The sequence below is a fragment of the Salvelinus fontinalis genome, unplaced genomic scaffold (assembly GCF_029448725.1).
Source record: "Salvelinus fontinalis isolate EN_2023a unplaced genomic scaffold, ASM2944872v1 scaffold_0393, whole genome shotgun sequence".
Taxonomy (NCBI): domain Eukaryota; kingdom Metazoa; phylum Chordata; class Actinopteri; order Salmoniformes; family Salmonidae; genus Salvelinus; species Salvelinus fontinalis.
In genome coordinates, this window is record NW_026600602.1 from 148,272 (window position 1) to 167,455 (window position 19,184).

Below are 19,184 nucleotides of genomic sequence, written 5' to 3' on the forward strand. Positions count from 1 at the left end.
TGAAAGAGGGAACTTTAGCATAAAACCCACATGGAAAACTGAGATTCGGCAAATAACATATAAAGAGAGGCTTATTTGACGCCAAACCAACAACAGTAGTTAGTAAAACATAAATTGCTAATGTATGATTTAAAAGGTGTTTTTTATGATGTAATGTCAACTTTATATATTTCTATCCCGGGACTATTCAATTTTGAACTCACCCACTGCAATTCTCCATAAATCTGCTGTGGATTACCCAGAATCCCGAAATAAATTAATACATATGTGATCATTCAAAAACATAACTGGTTGTGCGTATAGGGAACCAGATCGTGAACACAACTAAGTTACTAAGTCTTTAACCACACTGTATTGTTACACTGGTGAGTAAAAACTCATGCTTCCTACACTAACTTTTTGTCTGAACATTATAATATATATTTTACGTCACACTAGCGTCATTGTCTTAAAGTCGCACATCTCCATCGCAGTCAGAGGTTCAGACTGAGCGTTACCCACTCCAGTCAAAAAGATGGCGGTGTGCAATTTTAAGGCAATGCTGTTAGTGTGACGTATATTCTAGTGGACGGAACGCAATGCTGTTAGTGTGACGTATAATCTAGTGGACGGAACGTTTCTTTCAACAGCAGTAACAACTAGTCAGCCACCTCGGTAGCTTGCTAGACAAAATAGCCGAACCCATAAAGCTCTTTAGACGCTTTAGTGTATATTAGACACTGTATTTGAAACCCTCGTCTGTCGTCTAGTTAGTTAGTTATCCTATTTCATTTCATATTTACGGTGCTGTTGTTATTATTCAGCTGGCGGGCTGGTTAAGTTAGCATTAGCCTAGCTAGCTAACATCTCCGACCATGAGTTCACTAAATTACTCTCTTCCTGCTGAAGAAGAGACGGTCTGCTGGACGGAGAAAGAAGCTCTCATCAAAGAGGAGGAGGAAGAGAAGGATGTTACAATACAAAAACAAGTAGGGGGTGAGGCTGTTACAGGGAAAGAAGAAGAGAAAGACGTTTCAGTGAAAGAAGAGGAAGACGTTACAGTGAAAGAAGAGGCGTTCAGAGTGAAAGAGGAGGAGGGTGTTACAGTAAAAGATGAGGAGGATTCAGTTTTTGAAGTGAAAGCGGAGGATGGGGAGTTTACGGTCTCATCGGAAGAAGAGGAGGAAGAAACTGGATATCTGGGCCCGATTTCCCAAACGCAATTTAAGGCATCCAGTGGTTCTAAAGATGAACTTAGCCATAAGATGGTTTTGAGAAACCGGGCCGTGATTACCACTGGTAAGTACTGTCTTAAAAACAGAGTTACAAACTCTGCAGTTGTTGAACGGATGTTTGGTGTTAAAAGGGAAATCTGCAATTGCTACATCCATATTTTGACTTTTAAATTATTTATTTATAGCCATTGCTTCTTGGAGAATATAACAAATGCCTAATGAGCTTAGTTAAACTGTTGTACCCCATCAGAACCCCAAATAAGCTTTTTTACTCCAATGTTTAGAAACAATGTAAATCAACAGCCTCAACATGGTTAAAACTATAGTGTTGATATCATGGATGGTCAGTCCTTGCATCCATAGGTCTGTCTATGAATTTGAGAGTAGTTAAATGTCTCCAGGCCCATCATCATCTTATTAGCCTTATCTTATTAGCCTTACTTGGCTCAATTGGTAGAGCATGGCGCTTGCAACGCCAGGGTTGTGGGTTCATTTCCCATGGGGGGACCAGGGTTCAATTCCCACGGGGGGACCAGGATGAATATGTATGAACTTTCCAATGTGTAAGTCGCTCTGGTCTGCTAAATGACATAAATGTAAAATGTAAATGTAATTAGCAAAACAGTTGTGGAATGACTGCTTTGTTATTGTTTCAACTTCAGATTGGTTGATTGTTGTGTTTTTTTTAAAGGGACAACCTAGTATTTAAACAGCAACAAAATGGCTGCCAAGAGACTTGGTTTGGTAAACAGCTGAGGGATGGGGGCTGGAGAAATGTAACCACTCTCAAATTCATAGAGAAAGCTATTGTATCAACAGTAACCCAACACCTAGCGACCTCGTCAAGAAGTTCAGACATCTTGGCGTAACAGTTATAAGGTGTTGGCTTGACGGTCACTGGACCCAGGTTTCAGGTCAGCTCAGGGCTTCCCCACGAATTCACTACACTATGAGTACAAGGACTGGCCATCCATGAGGTCAAAATTATAGTTTAACCAGGTTTCTAGGATATATAGTATATTCTAGAAGTCATCCATGATGTCATAATGATAGTTTAACCAGGTTTCTAGGATATATAGTATATTCCAGAATTCATCCATGATGTCATAATGATAGTTTAACCAGGTTTCTAGGATATATAGTATATTCTAGAATTCATCCACGATGTCATAATGATAGTTTAACCAGGTTTCTAGGCTATATAGTATATTCTAGAATTACCAACGTAGAATTAGAATATATATATTCTAGAATTACCAATTTGACCCCCACAGGAAATCTGTGGGGGTCAAATTGTTAGAGCTGTTGATAAGTCATTGTATAATATTCAGAATTTATTTTCATGCCATTACATCAATGCAGCCCAACCAGAAGAGAAGAAACTCTTCCTGAACCACCTCCTCTTGCTGTCCTTCATACATTCTGACGTTGCTGGTAATCGGCTACACAAGCAGTCGGCAACCTACATTTGGAGTGCAAATGTATCTTACCATTTCTACTGATCTGGTGCCAGTTATGATTTTCATATGTTCATTTTACTGGAACAGTTTCATTTAATTTATAATAGTATCTCAAAATCATTGTCTGTGATTAATCTACATTCTATGTAAATGAAAGTTATACAAATCTAAAAGTAACTTTTATTGCCATTGCCAACTATGTAAAAAATAGCCTACATAAAGCCAACAAATAAAAACATTGCAAATAAATGTCCTATAAATCGCATGGCCTGTCTAAAACAAACTTGAAACATTGTATAAAATATTCTGGGCCCTCAGTTTCCCGTGCCTGTGAGTTCTCGACCGACACAGCTGTAGGCAATTTGTGAAAGGGATAAGAAGTAATCAGGTATTTTATGACATTTCCACTGGATCAGAGCATTACGTTTTTCCCTTTTGTGCTGAGTGGTTATCGAAAGGGCGAGAGCTGGAAATATTTTACAAATACTTTGAGGAGTTATTCTCATTTGCAATTGACTTTGATTAGACTTTGTTTACTTGCTGTTTGAGGTGGGGGGGAAAATGTGCTTTGAGACGCTCCACAACTCAGTGGTGGTGCATTAAGACAATCAGAAATACTATCAGACATCCCCATATGGGCACATTTATAGGCCTTCATTTGTGTGCAGGCCAGGTAGACAAGTCCTACTACTATATGTGTAACCAGGTAGACTAGTTTTACTTCTATATGTGTGACCAGGTAGACTAGTCCTACTTCTATATGTGTAACCAGGTAGACTAGTTTTACATCTATATGTGTAACCAGGTAGACTAGATTTACATCTATATGTGTAACCAGGTAGACTAGTCCTACTTCTATATGTGTAACCAGGTAGACTAGTTTTACATCTATATGTGTAACTAGGTAGACTAGTCCTACTTCTATATGTGTAACCAGGTAGACTAGTCCTCCTTCTATATGTGTTGTCGGGTAGACTAGTCCTACTTCTATATGTGTAATCAGATAGACTAGTCCTACTTCTATATGTGTCACCGGGTAGACTAGTCCTACTTCTATATGTGTCACCAGGTAGACTTGGTCTACTTATATATGTGTCACCAGGTAGACTAGTCCTACTTCTATATGTGTCACCGGGTAGACTAGTCCTACTTCTATATGTGTCACCAGGTAGACTAGTCCTACTTCTATATGTGTTGTCGGGTAGACTAGTCCTCCTGCTATATGTGTATTCGGGTAGACTAGTCCTCCTGCTATATGTGTAATCGGGTAGACTAGTTCTACTTCTATATGTGTAACCGGGTAGACTAGTTCTACTACTATATGTGTGACCGGGTAGACTAGTTCTACCTCTATATGTGTAACCAGGTAGACTAGTCCTACTTCTATATGTGTAACCAGGTAGACTAGTCCTACTTCTTAATGTGTAACCAGGTAGACTAGTCCTACTTCTCTATGTGTAACCAGGTAGACTAGTCCTACTTCTCTATGTGTTGTTATTTAGACTAGTCCTACTTCTATATGTGTAACCAGGTAGACTAGTCCTACCTCTATATGTGTAACCAGGTAGACTAGTTCTACTTCTATATGTGTAACCAGGTAGACTAGTCTTATTTCTATATGTGTAACCAGGTAGACTAGTCCTACTTCTATATGAGTTGTTATTTAGACTAGTCCTACCTCTATATGTGTAACCAGGTAGACTAGTCCTAACTCTGTATGTGTAACCAGGTAGACTAGTTCTACTTCTATATGTGTAACCAGGTAGACTAGTCCTACTTCTATATATGTTGTTATTTAGACTAGTCCTACTTCTATATGTGTAACCAGGTAGACTGGGCCTACTTCTATATGTGTAACCAGGTAGACTAGTCCTACTTCTATATGTGTAACCAGGTAGACTAGTCCTACTTCTATATGTGTAACCAGGTAGACTAGTCCTACTTCTATATGTGTAACCAGGTAGACTGGTCCTACTTCTATATGTGTTGTTATTTAGACTAGTCCTACTTCTATGTGTGTAACCAGGTAGACTAGTCCTACTTCTATATGTGCAACCAGGTAGACTAGTACTACTTCTATTTGTGTAACCAGGTAGACTAGTCCTACTTCTATATGTGTAACCAGGTAGACTAGTCCTACTATATGTCTAACCAGGTAGACTAGTCCTTCTATATGTATAACCTGGTAGACTAGTCCTTCTATATGTATAACCAGGTAGACTGGTCCTTCTTCTATATGTATAACCAGGTAGACTAGTCCTACTTCTATATGTGTAACCAGGTAGACTAGTCCTTCTATATGTATAACCAGGTAGACTGGTCCTTCTTCTATATGTATAACCAGGTAGACTAGTTCTACTTCTATATGTGTAACCAGGTAGACTAGTCCTACCTCTATGTGTTGTTATTTAGACTAGTCCTACTTCTATATGTGTAACCAGGTAGACTAGTCCTACCTCTATGTGTTGTTATTTAGACTAGTCCTACTTCTATATGTGTAACCAGGTAGACTAGTCCTACCTCTATGTGTTGTTATTTAGACTAGTTCTACTTCTATATGCGTTGTCAGGTAGACTAGTCCTACTTCTATATGTGTTGTTATTTAGACTAGTCCTACTTCTATATGTGTAACCAGGTAGACTAGTCCTACTTCTATATGTGTAACCAGGTAGACTAGTCCTACTTCTATATGTGTAACCAGGTAGACTAGTCCTACCTCTATATGTGTAACCAGGTAGACTAGTTCTACTTCTATATGTGTAACCAGGTAGACTAGTCTTATTTCTATATGTGTAACCAGGTAGACTAGTCCTACTTCTATATGTGTAACCAGGTAGCCTAGTCCTCCTTCTATATGTGTTGTCGGGTAGACTAGTCCTACTTCTATATGTGTAATCAGATAGACTAGTCCTACTTCTATATGTGTCATCGGGTAGACTAGTCCTACTTCTATATGTGTCACCAGGTAGACTTGGTCTACTTATATATGTGTCACCAGGTAGACTAGTCCTACTTCTATATGTGTCACCGGGTAGACTAGTCCTACTTCTATATGTGTCACCAGGTAGACTAGTCCTACTTCTATATGTGTTGTCGGGTAGACTAGTCCTCCTGCTATATGTGTATTCGGGTAGACTAGTCCTCCTGCTATATGTGTAATCGGGTAGACTAGTTCTACTTCTATATGTGTAACCGGGTAGACTAGTTCTACTACTATATGTGTGACCGGGTAGACTAGTTCTACCTCTATATGTGTAACCAGGTAGACTAGTCCTACTTCTATATGTGTAACCAGGTAGACTAGTCCTACTTCTTAATGTGTAACCAGGTAGACTAGTCCTACTTCTATATGTGTTGTCAGGTAGACTAGTCCTACTTCTCTATGTGTTGTCGGGTAGACTTGTCCTACTTCTTAATGTGTAACCAGGTAGACTAGTCCTACTTCTATATGTGTAACCAGGTAGACTAGTCCTACTTCTTAATGTGTAACCAGGTAGACTAGTCCTACTTCTATATGTGTTGTTATTTAGACTAGTCCTACTTCTATATGTGTAACCAGGTAGACTAGTCCTACCTCTATATGTGTAACCAGGTAGACTAGTTCTACTTCTATATGTGTAACCAGGTAGACTAGTTCTACTTCTATATGTGTAACCAGGTAGACTAGTCTTATTTCTATATGTGTAACCAGGTAGACTAGTCCTACTTCTATATGAGTTGTTATTTAGACTAGTCCTACCTCTATATGTGTAACCAGGTAGACTAGTCCTAACTCTGTATGTGTAACCAGGTAGACTAGTCCTAACTCTATATGTGTAACCAGGTAGACTAGTCCTACCTCTATATGTGTAACCAGGTAGACTAGTCCTACTTCTATATGTGTAACCAGGTAGACTAGTCTTATTTCTATATGTGTAACCAGGTAGACTAGTCCTACTTCTAAATGAGTTGTTATTTAGACTAGTCCTACCTCTATATGTGTAACCAGGTAGACTAGTCCTAACTCTGTATGTGTAACCAGGTAGACTAGTCCTACTTCTATATGTGTTGTTATTTAGACTAGTCCTACTTCTATATGTGTAACCAGGTAGACTAGTCCTAACTCTGTATGTGTAACCAGGTAGACTAGTTCTACTTCTATATGTGTAACCAGGTAGACTAGTCCTACTTCTATATGTGTTGTTATTTAGACTAGTTCTACTTCTATATGTGTAACCAGGTAGACTGGGCCTACTTCTATATGTGTAACCAGATAGACTAGTCCTACTTCTATATGTGTAACCAGGTAGACTAGTCCTACTTCTATATGTGTAACCAGGTAGACTAGTCCTACTTCTATATGTGTTGTCAGGTAGACTAGTCCTACTTCTATATGTGTAACCAGGTAGACTAGTCCTCCTGCTATATGTGTAACCAGGTAGACTAGTCCTACTTCTATATGTGTAACCAGGTAGACTAGTCCTACTTCTATATGTGTAACCAGGTAGACTAGTCCTACTTCTATATGTGTAACCAGGTAGACTGGTCCTACTTCTATATGTGTTGTTATTTAGACTAGTCCTACTCCTATGTGTGTAACCAGGTAGACTAGTCCTACTTCTATATGTGTAACCAGGTAGACTAGTACTACTTCTATTTGTGTAACCAGGTAGACTAGTCCTACTTCTATATGTGTAACCAGGTAGACTAGTCCTACTATATGTGTAACCAGGTAGACTAGTCCTTCTATATGTATAACCAGGTAGACTAGTCCTTCTATATGTATAACCAGGTAGACTGGTCCTTCTTCTATATGTATAACCAGGTAGACTAGTCCTACTTCTATATGTGTAACCAGGTAGACTAGTCCTTCTATATGTATAACCAGGTAGACTGGTCCTTCTTCTATATGTATAACCAGGTAGACTAGTTCTACTTCTATATGTGTAACCAGGTAGACTAGTCCTTCTATATGTGTAACCAGGTAGACTAGTCCTACCTCTATGTGTTGTTATTTAGACTAGTCCTACTTCTATATGTGTAACCAGGTAGACTAGTCCTACCTCTGTGTTGTTATTTAGACTAGTCCTACTTCTATATGTGTAACCAGGTAGACTAGTCCTACCTCTATGTGTTGTTATTTAGACTAGTTCTACTTCTATATGCGTTGTCAGGTAGACTAGTCCTACTTCTATATGTGTTGTTATTTAGACTAGTCCTACTTCTATATGTGTAACCAGGTAGACTAGTCCTACTTCTATATGTGTAACCAGGTAGACTAGTCCTACCTCTATATGTGTAACCAGGTAGACTAGTCCTACCTCTATATGTGTAACCAGGTAGACTAGTTCTACTTCTATATGTGTAACCAGGTAGACTAGTCTTATTTCTATATGTGTAACCAGATAGACTAGTCCTACTTCTATATGAGTTGTTATTTAGACTAGTCCTACCTCTATATGTGTAACCAGGTAGACTAGTCCTAACTCTGTATGTTTAACCAGGTAGACTAGTTCTACTTCTATATGTGTAACCAGGTAGACTAGTCCTACTTCTATATGTGTAACCAGGTAGACTAGTCCTAACTCTATATGTGTAACCAGGTAGACTAGTCCTAACTCTGTATGTGTAACCAGGTAGACTTTTTCTACTTCTATATGTGTAACCAGGTAGACTAGTCCTACTTCTATATGTGTTGTTATTTAGACTAGTCCTACTTCTATATGTGTAACCAGGTAGACTAGTTCTTCTATATGTATAACCAGGTAGACTAGTCCTACTTCTATATGCGTTGTCAGGTAGACTAGTCCTACTTCTATATGTGTAACCAGGTAGACTAGTTCTACTTCTATTTGTGTTGTCGGGTAGACTAGTCCTTCTTCTATATGTGTAATCAGGTAGACTAGTCCTACTTCTATATGTGTAACCAGGTAGACTAGTCCTACTTCTATATGCGTTGTCAGGTAGACTAGTCCTACTTCTATATGTGTAACCAGGTAGACTAGTTCTACTTCTATTTGTGTTGTCGGGTAGACTAGTCCTACTTCTATATGTGTAATCAGGTAGACTAGTCCTACTTCTATATGTGTAATCAGGTAGACTAGTCCTACTTCTATATGTGTAACCAGGTAGACTAGTCCTACTTCTATATGTGTAACCAGGTAGACTAGTCCTACTTCTATATGTGTAACCAGGTAGACTAGTCCTACTTCTATATGTGTAACCAGGTAGACTAGTCCTACTTCTATATGTGTTGTTATTTAGACTAGTCCTACTTCTATATGTGTAACCAGGTACACTAGTCCTACTTCTATATGTGTAACCAGGTACACTAGTCGTACTTCTATGTGTGTTGTCGGGTAGATTAGTCCTACTTCTATATGTGTAACCAGGTAGACTAGTCCTACTTCTATATGTGTCACCAGGTAGACTAGTCCTACTTCTATATGTGTAACCAGGTAGACTAGTCCTACTTCTATATGTGTAACCAGGTAGACTAGTCCTACTTCTATATGTGTTGTTATTTAGACTAGTCCTACTTCTATATGTGTAACCAGGTAGACTAGTCCTACTTCTATATGTGTTGTTATTTAGACTAGTCCTACTTCTATATGTGTGACCAGGTAGACTAGTCCTACTTCTATATGTGTAACCAGGTAGACTAGTCCTACTTCTATATGTGTAACCAGGTAGACTAGTCCTACCTCTATATGTGTAACCAGGTAGACTAGTCCTACTTCTATATGTGTAACCAGGTAGACTAGTCCTACTTCTATATGTGTAACCAGGTAGACTAGTCCTACCTCTATATGTGTAACCAGGTAGACTAGTCCTACTTCTATATGTGTAACCAGGTAGACTAGTCCTACCTCTATATGTGTAACCAGGTAGACTAGTCCTACTTCTATATGTGTAACCAGGTAGACTAGTCCTACTTCTATATGTGTTGTTATTTAGACTAGTCCTACTTCTATATGTGTAACCAGGTAGACTAGTCCTACTTCTATATGTGTTGTTATTTAGACTAGTCCTACTTCTATATGTGTAACCAGGTAGACTAGTCCTACTTCTATATGTGTTGTTATTTAGACTAGTCCTACTTCTATATGTGTGACCAGGTAGACTAGTCCTACTTCTATATGTGTAACCAGGTAGACTAGTCCTACTTCTATATGTGTAACCAGGTAGACTAGTCCTACCTCTATATGTGTAACCAGGTAGACTAGTCCTACTTCTATATGTGTAACCAGGTAGACTAGTCCTACCTCTATATGTGTAACCAGGTAGACTAGTCCTACTTCTATATGTGTAACCAGGTAGACTAGTCCTACTTCTATATGTGTAACCAGGTAGACTAGTCCTACTTCTATATGTGTAACCAGGTAGACTAGTCCTACTTCTATATGTGTTGTTATTTAGACTAGTCCTACTTCTATATGTGTTGTTATTTAGACTAGTCCTACTTCTATATGCGTAACCAGGTAGACTAGTCCTACTTCTATATGTTTAACCAGGTAGACTAGTTCTACTTCTATATGCGTAACCAGGTAGACTAGTCCTACTTCTATATGTGTAACCAGGTAGACTAGTCCTACCTCTATATGTGTAACCAGGTAGACTAGTCCTACCTCTATATGTGTAACCAGGTAGACTAGTCCTACCTCTATATGTGTAACCAGGTAGACTAGTCCTACCTCTATATGTGTAACCAGGTAGACTAGTCCTACCTCTATATGTGTTGTCGGGTAGACTAGTTCTACTTCTATATGTGTAACCAGGTAGACTAGTCCTACTTCTATATGTGTAACCAGGTACACTAGTCGTACTTCTATGTGTGTTGTCGGGTAGATTAGTCCTACTTCTATATGTGTAACCAGGTAGACTAGTCCTACTTCTATATGTGTCACCAGGTAGACTAGTCCTACTTCTATATGTGTAACCAGGTAGACTAGTCCTACTTCTATATGTGTAACCAGGTAGACTAGTCCTACTTCTATATGTGTTGTTATTTAGACTAGTCCTACTTCTATATGTGTAACCAGGTAGACTAGTCCTACTTCTATATGTGTTGTTATTTAGACTAGTCCTACTTCTATATGTGTGACCAGGTAGACTAGTCCTACTTCTATATGTGTAACCAGGTAGACTAGTCCTACTTCTATATGTGTAACCAGGTAGACTAGTCCTACCTCTATATGTGTAACCAGGTAGACTAGTCCTACTTCTATATGTGTAACCAGGTAGACTAGTCCTACTTCTATATGTGTAACCAGGTAGACTAGTCCTACCTCTATATGTGTAACCAGGTAGACTAGTCCTACTTCTATATGTGTAACCAGGTAGACTAGTCCTACCTCTATATGTGTAACCAGGTAGACTAGTCCTACTTCTATATGTGTAACCAGGTAGACTAGTCCTACTTCTATATGTGTTGTTATTTAGACTAGTCCTACTTCTATATGTGTAACCAGGTAGACTAGTCCTACTTCTATATGTGTTGTTATTTAGACTAGTCCTACTTCTATATGTGTAACCAGGTAGACTATTCCTACTTCTATATGTGTTGTTATTTGGACTAGTCCTACTTCTATATGTGTTGTTATTTAGACTAGTCCTACTTCTATATGTGTAACCAGGTAGACTAGTCCTACTTCTATATGTTTAACCAGGTAGACTAGTCCTACCTCTATATGTGTAACCAGGTAGACTAGTCCTACCTCTATATATGTAACCAGGTAGACTAGTCCTACCTCTATATGTGTAACCAGGTAGACTAGTCCTACCTCTATATGTGTTGTCGGGTAGACTAGTTCTACTTCTATATGTGTAACCAGGTAGACTAGTCCTACTTCTATATGTGTAACCAGGTAGACTAGTCCTACTTCTATATGTGTTGTTATTTAGACTAGTCCTACTTCTATATGTGTTGTTATTTAGACTAGTCCTACCTCTATATGTGTAACCAGGTAGACTAGTTCTACTTCTATGTGTGTAACCAGGTAGACTAGTCCTACTTCTATATGTGTAACCAGGTAGACTAGTCCTACTTCTATATGTGTTGTTATTTAGACTAGTCCTACTTCTATATGTGTTGTTATTTAGACTAGTCCTACTTCTATATGTGTAACCAGGTAGACTAGTCCTACCTCTATATGTGTAACCAGGTAGACTAGTCCTACTTCTATATGTGTATCCAGGTAGACTAGTCCTACTTCTATATGTGTTGTCGGGTAGACTGGTTCTACTTCTATATGTGTAACCAGGTAGACTAGTCCTACTTCTATATGTGTTGTCGGGTAGACTAGTCCTACTTCTATATGTGTTGTCGGGTAGACTGGTTCTACTTCTATATGTGTAACCAGGTAGACTAGTCCTACCTCTATATGTGTAGTCAGGTAGACTAGTCCTACTTCTATATGTGTAACCAGGTAGACTAGTCCTACTTCTATATGTGTAACCAGGTAGACTAGTCCTACCTCTATATGTGTAACCAGGTAGACTAGTCCTACTTCTATATGTGTAACCAGGTAGACTAGTCCTACTTCCATATGTGTAACCAGGTAGACTAGTCCTACTTCTATATGTGTAACCAGGTAGACTAGTCCTACTTCTATATGTGTAACCAGGTAGACTAGTCCTACTTCTATATGTGTAACCAGGTAGACTAGTCCTACTTCTATATGTGTAACCAGGTAGACTAGTCCTACTTCTATATGTGTAACCAGGTAGACTAGTCCTACTTCTATATGTGTAGTCAGGTAGACTAGTCCCCCTGCTATATGTGTAGTCAGGAAGACTAGTCCTACTTCTATATGTGTTGTCAGGTAGACTAGTCCTACTTCTATATGTGTAACCAGGTAGACTAGTCCCCCTGCTATATGTGTAGTCAGGTAGACTAGTCCTACTTCTATATGTGTTGTCAGGTAGACTAGTCCTACTTCTATATGTGTAGTCAGGTAGACTAGTCCTACTTCTATATGTGTAGTCAGGTAGACTAGTCCTACTTCTATATGTGTTGTCAGGTAGACTAGTCCTACTTCTATATGTGTTGTCAGGTAGACTAGTCCTACTTCTATATGTGTTGTCAGGTAGACTAGTCCTACTTCTATATGTGTTGTCAGGTAGACTAGTCCTACTTCTATATGTGTAGTCAGGTAGACTAGTCCTACTTCTATATGTGTAGTCAGGTAGACTAGTCCTACTTCTATATGTGTAACCAGGTAGATTAGTCCTACTTCTATATGTGTAGTCAGGTAGACTAGTCCTACTTCTATATGTGTAACCAGTTAGACGAGTCCTACTTCTAATTGTGTAACCAGGTAGACTAGTCCCCCTGCTATATGTGTAGTCAGGTAGACTAGTCCTACTTCTATATGTGTAACCAGGTAGACTAGTCCTACCTCTATATGTGTAACCAGGTAGACTAGTCCTACTTCTATATGTGTATCCAGGTAGACTAGTCCTACTTCTATATGTGTTGTCGGGTAGACTGGTTCTACTTCTATATGTGTAACCAGGTAGACTAGTCCTACTTCTATATGTGTTGTCGGGTAGACTAGTCCTACTTCTATATGTGTTGTCGGGTAGACTGGTTCTACTTCTATATGTGTAACCAGGTAGACTAGTCCTACCTCTATATGTGTAGTCAGGTAGACTAGTCCTACTTCTATATGTGTAACCAGGTAGACTAGTCCTACTTCTATATGTGTAACCAGGTAGACTAGTCCTACCTCTATATGTGTAACCAGGTAGACTAGTCCTACTTCTATATGTGTAACCAGGTAGACTAGTCCTACTTCCATATGTGTAACCAGGTAGACTAGTCCTACTTCTATATGTGTAACCAGGTAGACTAGTCCTACTTCTATATGTGTAACCAGGTAGACTAGTCCTACTTCTATATGTGTAACCAGGTAGACTAGTCCTACTTCTATATGTGTAACCAGGTAGACTAGTCCTACTTCTATATGTGTAACCAGGTAGACTAGTCCTACTTCTATATGTGTAGTCAGGTAGACTAGTCCCCCTGCTATATGTGTAGTCAGGAAGACTAGTCCTACTTCTATATGTGTTGTCAGGTAGACTAGTCCTACTTCTATATGTGTAACCAGGTAGACTAGTCCCCCTGCTATATGTGTAGTCAGGTAGACTAGTCCTACTTCTATATGTGTTGTCAGGTAGACTAGTCCTACTTCTATATGTGTAGTCAGGTAGACTAGTCCTACTTCTATATGTGTAGTCAGGTAGACTAGTCCTACTTCTATATGTGTTGTCAGGTAGACTAGTCCTACTTCTATATGTGTTGTCAGGTAGACTAGTCCTACTTCTATATGTGTTGTCAGGTAGACTAGTCCTACTTCTATATGTGTTGTCAGGTAGACTAGTCCTACTTCTATATGTGTAGTCAGGTAGACTAGTCCTACTTCTATATGTGTAGTCAGGTAGACTAGTCCTACTTCTATATGTGTAACCAGGTAGATTAGTCCTACTTCTATATGTGTAGTCAGGTAGACTAGTCCTACTTCTATATGTGTAACCAGTTAGACGAGTCCTACTTCTAATTGTGTAACCAGGTAGACTAGTCCCCCTGCTATATGTGTAGTCAGGTAGACTAGTCCTACTTCTATATGTGTAGTCAGGTAGACTAGTCCTACTTCTATATGTGTAACCAGGTAGATTAGTCCTACTTCTATATGTGTAGTCAGGTAGACTAGTCCTACTTCTATATGTGTAACCAGTTAGACGAGTCCTACTTCTAATTGTGTAACCAGGTAGACTAGTCCCCCTGCTATATGTGTTATCGGGTAGACTAGTCCTATTTCTATATGTGTCACCAGGTAGACTAGTCCTACTTCTATATGTGTCACCAGGTAGACTAGTCCTACTTCAATATGTGTAACCAGGTAGACTAGTCCTACTTCTATATGTGTAATCAGGTAGACTAGTCCTACTTCTATATGTGTAATCAGGTAGACTAGTCCTACTTCTATATGTGTAATCAGGTAGACTAGTCCTACTTCTATATGTGTAGTCAGGTAGACTAGTCCTACTTCTATATGTGTAACCAGGTAGATTAGTCCTACTTCTATATGTGTAGTCAGGTAGACTAGTCCTACTTCTATATGTGTAACCAGTTAGACGAGTCCTACTTCTAATTGTGTAACCAGGTAGACTAGTCCCCCTGCTATATGTGTAGTCAGGTAGACTAGTCCTACTTCTATTTGTGTGCAAATTAATGACCTAATCATACAACGTGATTTCCTGGATTTTTGTTTTAGATATCGTCACTCACATTTGAAGTGTACCTATGATAAAAATTACAGACCTCTACATGCTTTGTAAGTAGGAAAACCTGCAAAATCGGCAGTGTATCAAATACTTGTTCTCCCCAGTGTATATATTTAAAAAATAATAATAATAATTTGCTGACACCCCTCCCCAGAGGTGTCTCATTATTGGGATTCATTGCTGATTCCTACCTGTAGCTCACTATGAGGTGTCTAGTGATAAAGGTTAAGGCAAGGCTTTCGACTCTGTCAATCACCACATTCTTATCGGCAGACTCAACAACCTTGGCTTCTCAAATGACTGCCTCGCCTGCTTCACCAACTACTTCTCAGACAGAGTTCAGTGTGTCAAATCGGAGGGCCTGTTGTCCAGACCTCTGGCAGTCTCTATGGGGGTGCCACCGGGTTCAATTCTCGGGCCGACTCTTTTCTCTGTATATATCAATGATGTCGCTCTTGCTGCGGGTGATTCTCTGATCCACCTCTACGCAGACGACACCATTCTGTATACATCTGGCCCTTCTTTGGACACTGCTCCAGCCCAGGTCAGCCAACCAGCCTCTCAGTCTGCTCCAACACAGTGTGCTCCAGCCCAGGTCAAAATACCAGTCTCCCAGTCTGCTCCAGCACAGGTCAGAATACCAGTCTCCCAGTCTGCTCCAGCACAGGTCAGAATACCAGCCTCCCAGTCTGCTCCAGCCCAGGTCAGAATACCAGTCTCCCAGTCTGCTCCAGCCCAGGTCAGAATACCAGCCTCCCAGTCTGCTCCAGCACAGGTCAGAATACCAGCCTCTCAGTCTGCCACAGCGCAGGTCAGAAAACCAGCCTCCCAGTCTGCTCCAACACAGTGTGCTCCAGCCCAGGTCAGAATACCAGCCTCCCAGTCTGCTCCAGCACAGGTCAGAATACCAGCCTCTCAGTCTGCTCCAGCCCAGGTCAGAATACCAGCCTCCCAGTCTGCTCCACCCAGATAGTCACCCACAACTGCAATCCTTATTGATTCAAATGGGAAGTTCTTAGAGAGGGAGAGGGAGTGAAAAGGGAGAGAGGCGGAGAGGGGGAGTGAAAAGGGAGAGAGGGGAGTGAAAAGGGAGAGAGGCGGAGAGAGGGGAGTGAAAAGGGAGAGAGGCGGAGTGAGGGAGTGAAAAGGGAGAGAGGCGGAGAGAGGGGAGTGAAAAGGGAGAGAGGCGGAGAGAGGGGAGTGAAAAGGGAGAGAGGCGGAGAGAGGGGAGTGAAAATGGAAAGAGGCGGAGAGAGGGAGTGAAAAGGGAGAGAGGCGTAGAAAGGGCAGAATACCTGACCACTGTGACTGACCCAAACTTAAGGAAAGCTTTGACTATGTACAGACTCAGTGAGCATAAAGGTCAAATGTGTGATTTCATGAACTGGCACATACAAGAAAACCAGGTTTTAAAGTTCTGTTCAATAGCCATCCCATCATAATATTTCTATTTATTTTTATTTTTTTATTTGTGTCAGACACTGCTGAAAGTCTATATCAGCTACATTCAATCCTTCTTTGAATACGCCCTACCAGCCAGATAGTCAGATAACAGCTTCACCACAGCAGATCAATCGGCTACAGAAAAACATCTGCTAAACACGTGTATGTGACCAATAAAATGTGATTTTGATTTTAAATAAATGTCCTATTTATCGAAGATGCTGTTGGCTTGGGTCAAAATTACTCCAAAGGATTTGAATTTGTTAAAAGTCCATATTGATACAGAAACTCTAATCCATGATTTAGATTTATTAAGAACAAGTTGCTTGACAAAGTCATGCAAAATTGGAAGAATTGAATAAACCACATTTTGGCTATGATAAAAGATATGCCTCTGGGGTCAAAATGATCCATGTCAGAAGTATGGTTCAATGAAAATATGTAGTGGGTGTAAAGTTTGTTTTAAACTCTCACTCATTAAACACGAATCAATCAACACATGCTTCTCTTTAAACGACTTAATATAATATTAAACTTTTATGAAATAAATGAAAAATTAACATTTGGTTCCTCAACTGCGTTACCCACTCCAGTCAGCAGATGGCGATGTGCGTCTTTTAGGTTCAGGCGATGCTGCCAGTGTGACGTATAATCTAGTGGACGGGATGCTCCTTCAACAACAACAGCTAGTCAGACACCTCCGTAGCTTTCTAGCAAACACAGCTACAACATTCACCCGCTTTACACTGTTTTGGTGTATATTAGTCGCTGTGTACACACTTCTGTCGTATGTACTTGTTGGCCCATTCAATTATATATTTACGTTGTTTGTCAGCTAGCTGGTTTGCTAAATTAGCTTAGAACTAGGCTAGTCGCTAATGCTAGCTAGCTAACATCTCCGACCATGAGTTCACTAAGCTACTCTCCTCCTACTAAAGAAGAGGTCTGCTGGATGGAGAAAGAAGCTCTCGTTAAAGAGGAAGAGAAAGATGTTACAATACAAAAACAAGTAGAGACTGTTACCGTGAAAGAAGAAGAGAAAGACGTTACAGTGAAAGAAGAGGAAGACGCGTTCAGAGTGAAAGAGGAGGAGGATGTTACAATAAAAGAAGATGAGGAAGAGAAAGAGGAGAGAGCAGTTTTTGGAGTGAAAGAGGAGGCGGGGGAGATGACTGTCACATTGAAAGAGGAGAAGGAGGAAGAAGAGGAGGTTGGAGATCCGTTTAACCCCAGTAAGTACCGTCTCTGCAGTCGTTGAACCAATATGCAGTAAAGGGGTTCTACACTTTAATGTTGTTCTGCAGGAATGGCTGAAGCTACACTGTAACGTGTAGAACATCAAGAGTGGACCATCAACAAAACGTTAACAATTGATCAAATGCATCTAATGACAATGCCTGAAATACTGTAGTCCTCAATATCTCCTATTAGATTAGCCCAATATGTAGTCTTAAAGGGGCAATCAGCAGTTGTTACATCCATTTTGGGACTTATACATTAATGATATGTACCCATTGTTTCTTGAAGAATTCACTTATAAATGCCTCATGAGCTTAGTTCAACTGTCGTACCCCATCAGAACCCAAAATATTAGCTTTTTTTTACTCCAATGTTTGTCAGTAAATATAAACAAACACGGTATATCCTCTAAACATGGTTAAAACTAGAATGTTGATATCATGAATGGTTGCATTTCTCCAGCCCCATCCCTCAGCTTTTTACTGAAACAGGCAGGGAGTACGCTTTGTTATTGTTTCTACTGCTGATTGCTGTCCCCGTTACTCCATAATTTCACATAATACTTTCATATCACATCAAAATAATTTCAAATACTTTCACATCAAAATAATTTCACACAATACTTTCATATCACATCAAAATAGGTAACCAGTCGCGACGCCCCGAACGGTAAACCGAATTCATTTTTCCTTCCTAAGCGCTTCTTTTTCTTCTTTGGACTTTATATGGCGGTTGGCAACCAACTTTAAGATGTATTACCACCATCAACTGGACTGGAGTGTGGACCTCAGTTCATCTTTTAATCACCCACGTGGGTATATACCGAGACAGTCATGAAGAGGGCACAACGAAACCTTTTCCCCCTCAGGAGACTGAAAATATTTGGCAGGGGTCCCCAGATCTTCAAAAGGTAAGACAGCTGCACCATCGAGAGCATCCTGACTGGACGCATCACCTCCTGGTATGGCAACTGCTCGGCATCTGACCGTAAGGCGCTACAGAGGGTAGTGCGAACAGCCCAGTACATCACTGTGGCCAAGCTTCCTGCCATCCAGGACCTATATAATAGGCGATGTCAGAGGAAAGCCCACAAAAGTGTCAGGGACTCCAGTCACCCAAGTTATAGACTGTTCTCTCTGCTACCGCACGGCAAGTGGTACCGCAGCGCCAAGTCTAGAACCAAAAGCCTCCTCAACAGCTTCTACCCCCAAGCCATAAGACTGCTGAACAATTCATAAAACCGCCACCAAACTGTCTGTTACCACAGAAGGGTTCCATTTGTCCCCTCCCCAGAGGTGTCTCATTATTGGGATTCATTGCTGATTCCTACCTGTAGCTCACTATGAGGTGTCTAGTGATACCGGTTAAAGGTCCTGTTGGAGATTGGTGGTTGGTAGCGGAGTCGAGGGAACAAGCAGGGTTGGACAGGGCCATGTTATTATCCCACACACAGTCTCTGTGGTTCATATGAACCCCGTTCCTGGGAATTAGATTTGATTACAAACCGCCCCTGTCTGTTACCACAGAAGGGTTCCATTTGTCCCATTCCCAGCTAGGTTAC

General features: G+C 40.2%; 1 protein-coding gene across 1 annotated transcript in view; it reads left to right on the forward strand.

Moving 5' to 3' along the window:
* The first annotated feature begins 607 nt into the window (after positions 1-607).
* The window catches only part of LOC129845858 (zinc finger protein ZFP2-like), a 29,506-nt gene continuing 10,929 nt past the window's right edge, over positions 608-19,184 (forward strand). The window contains exon 1 of the mRNA XM_055913784.1: positions 608-1,278. Within this exon, the coding sequence (XP_055769759.1) occupies positions 855-1,278 (424 nt within the window). The 5' untranslated portion in view covers positions 608-854. The remainder of the gene's footprint in view (positions 1,279-19,184) is intronic.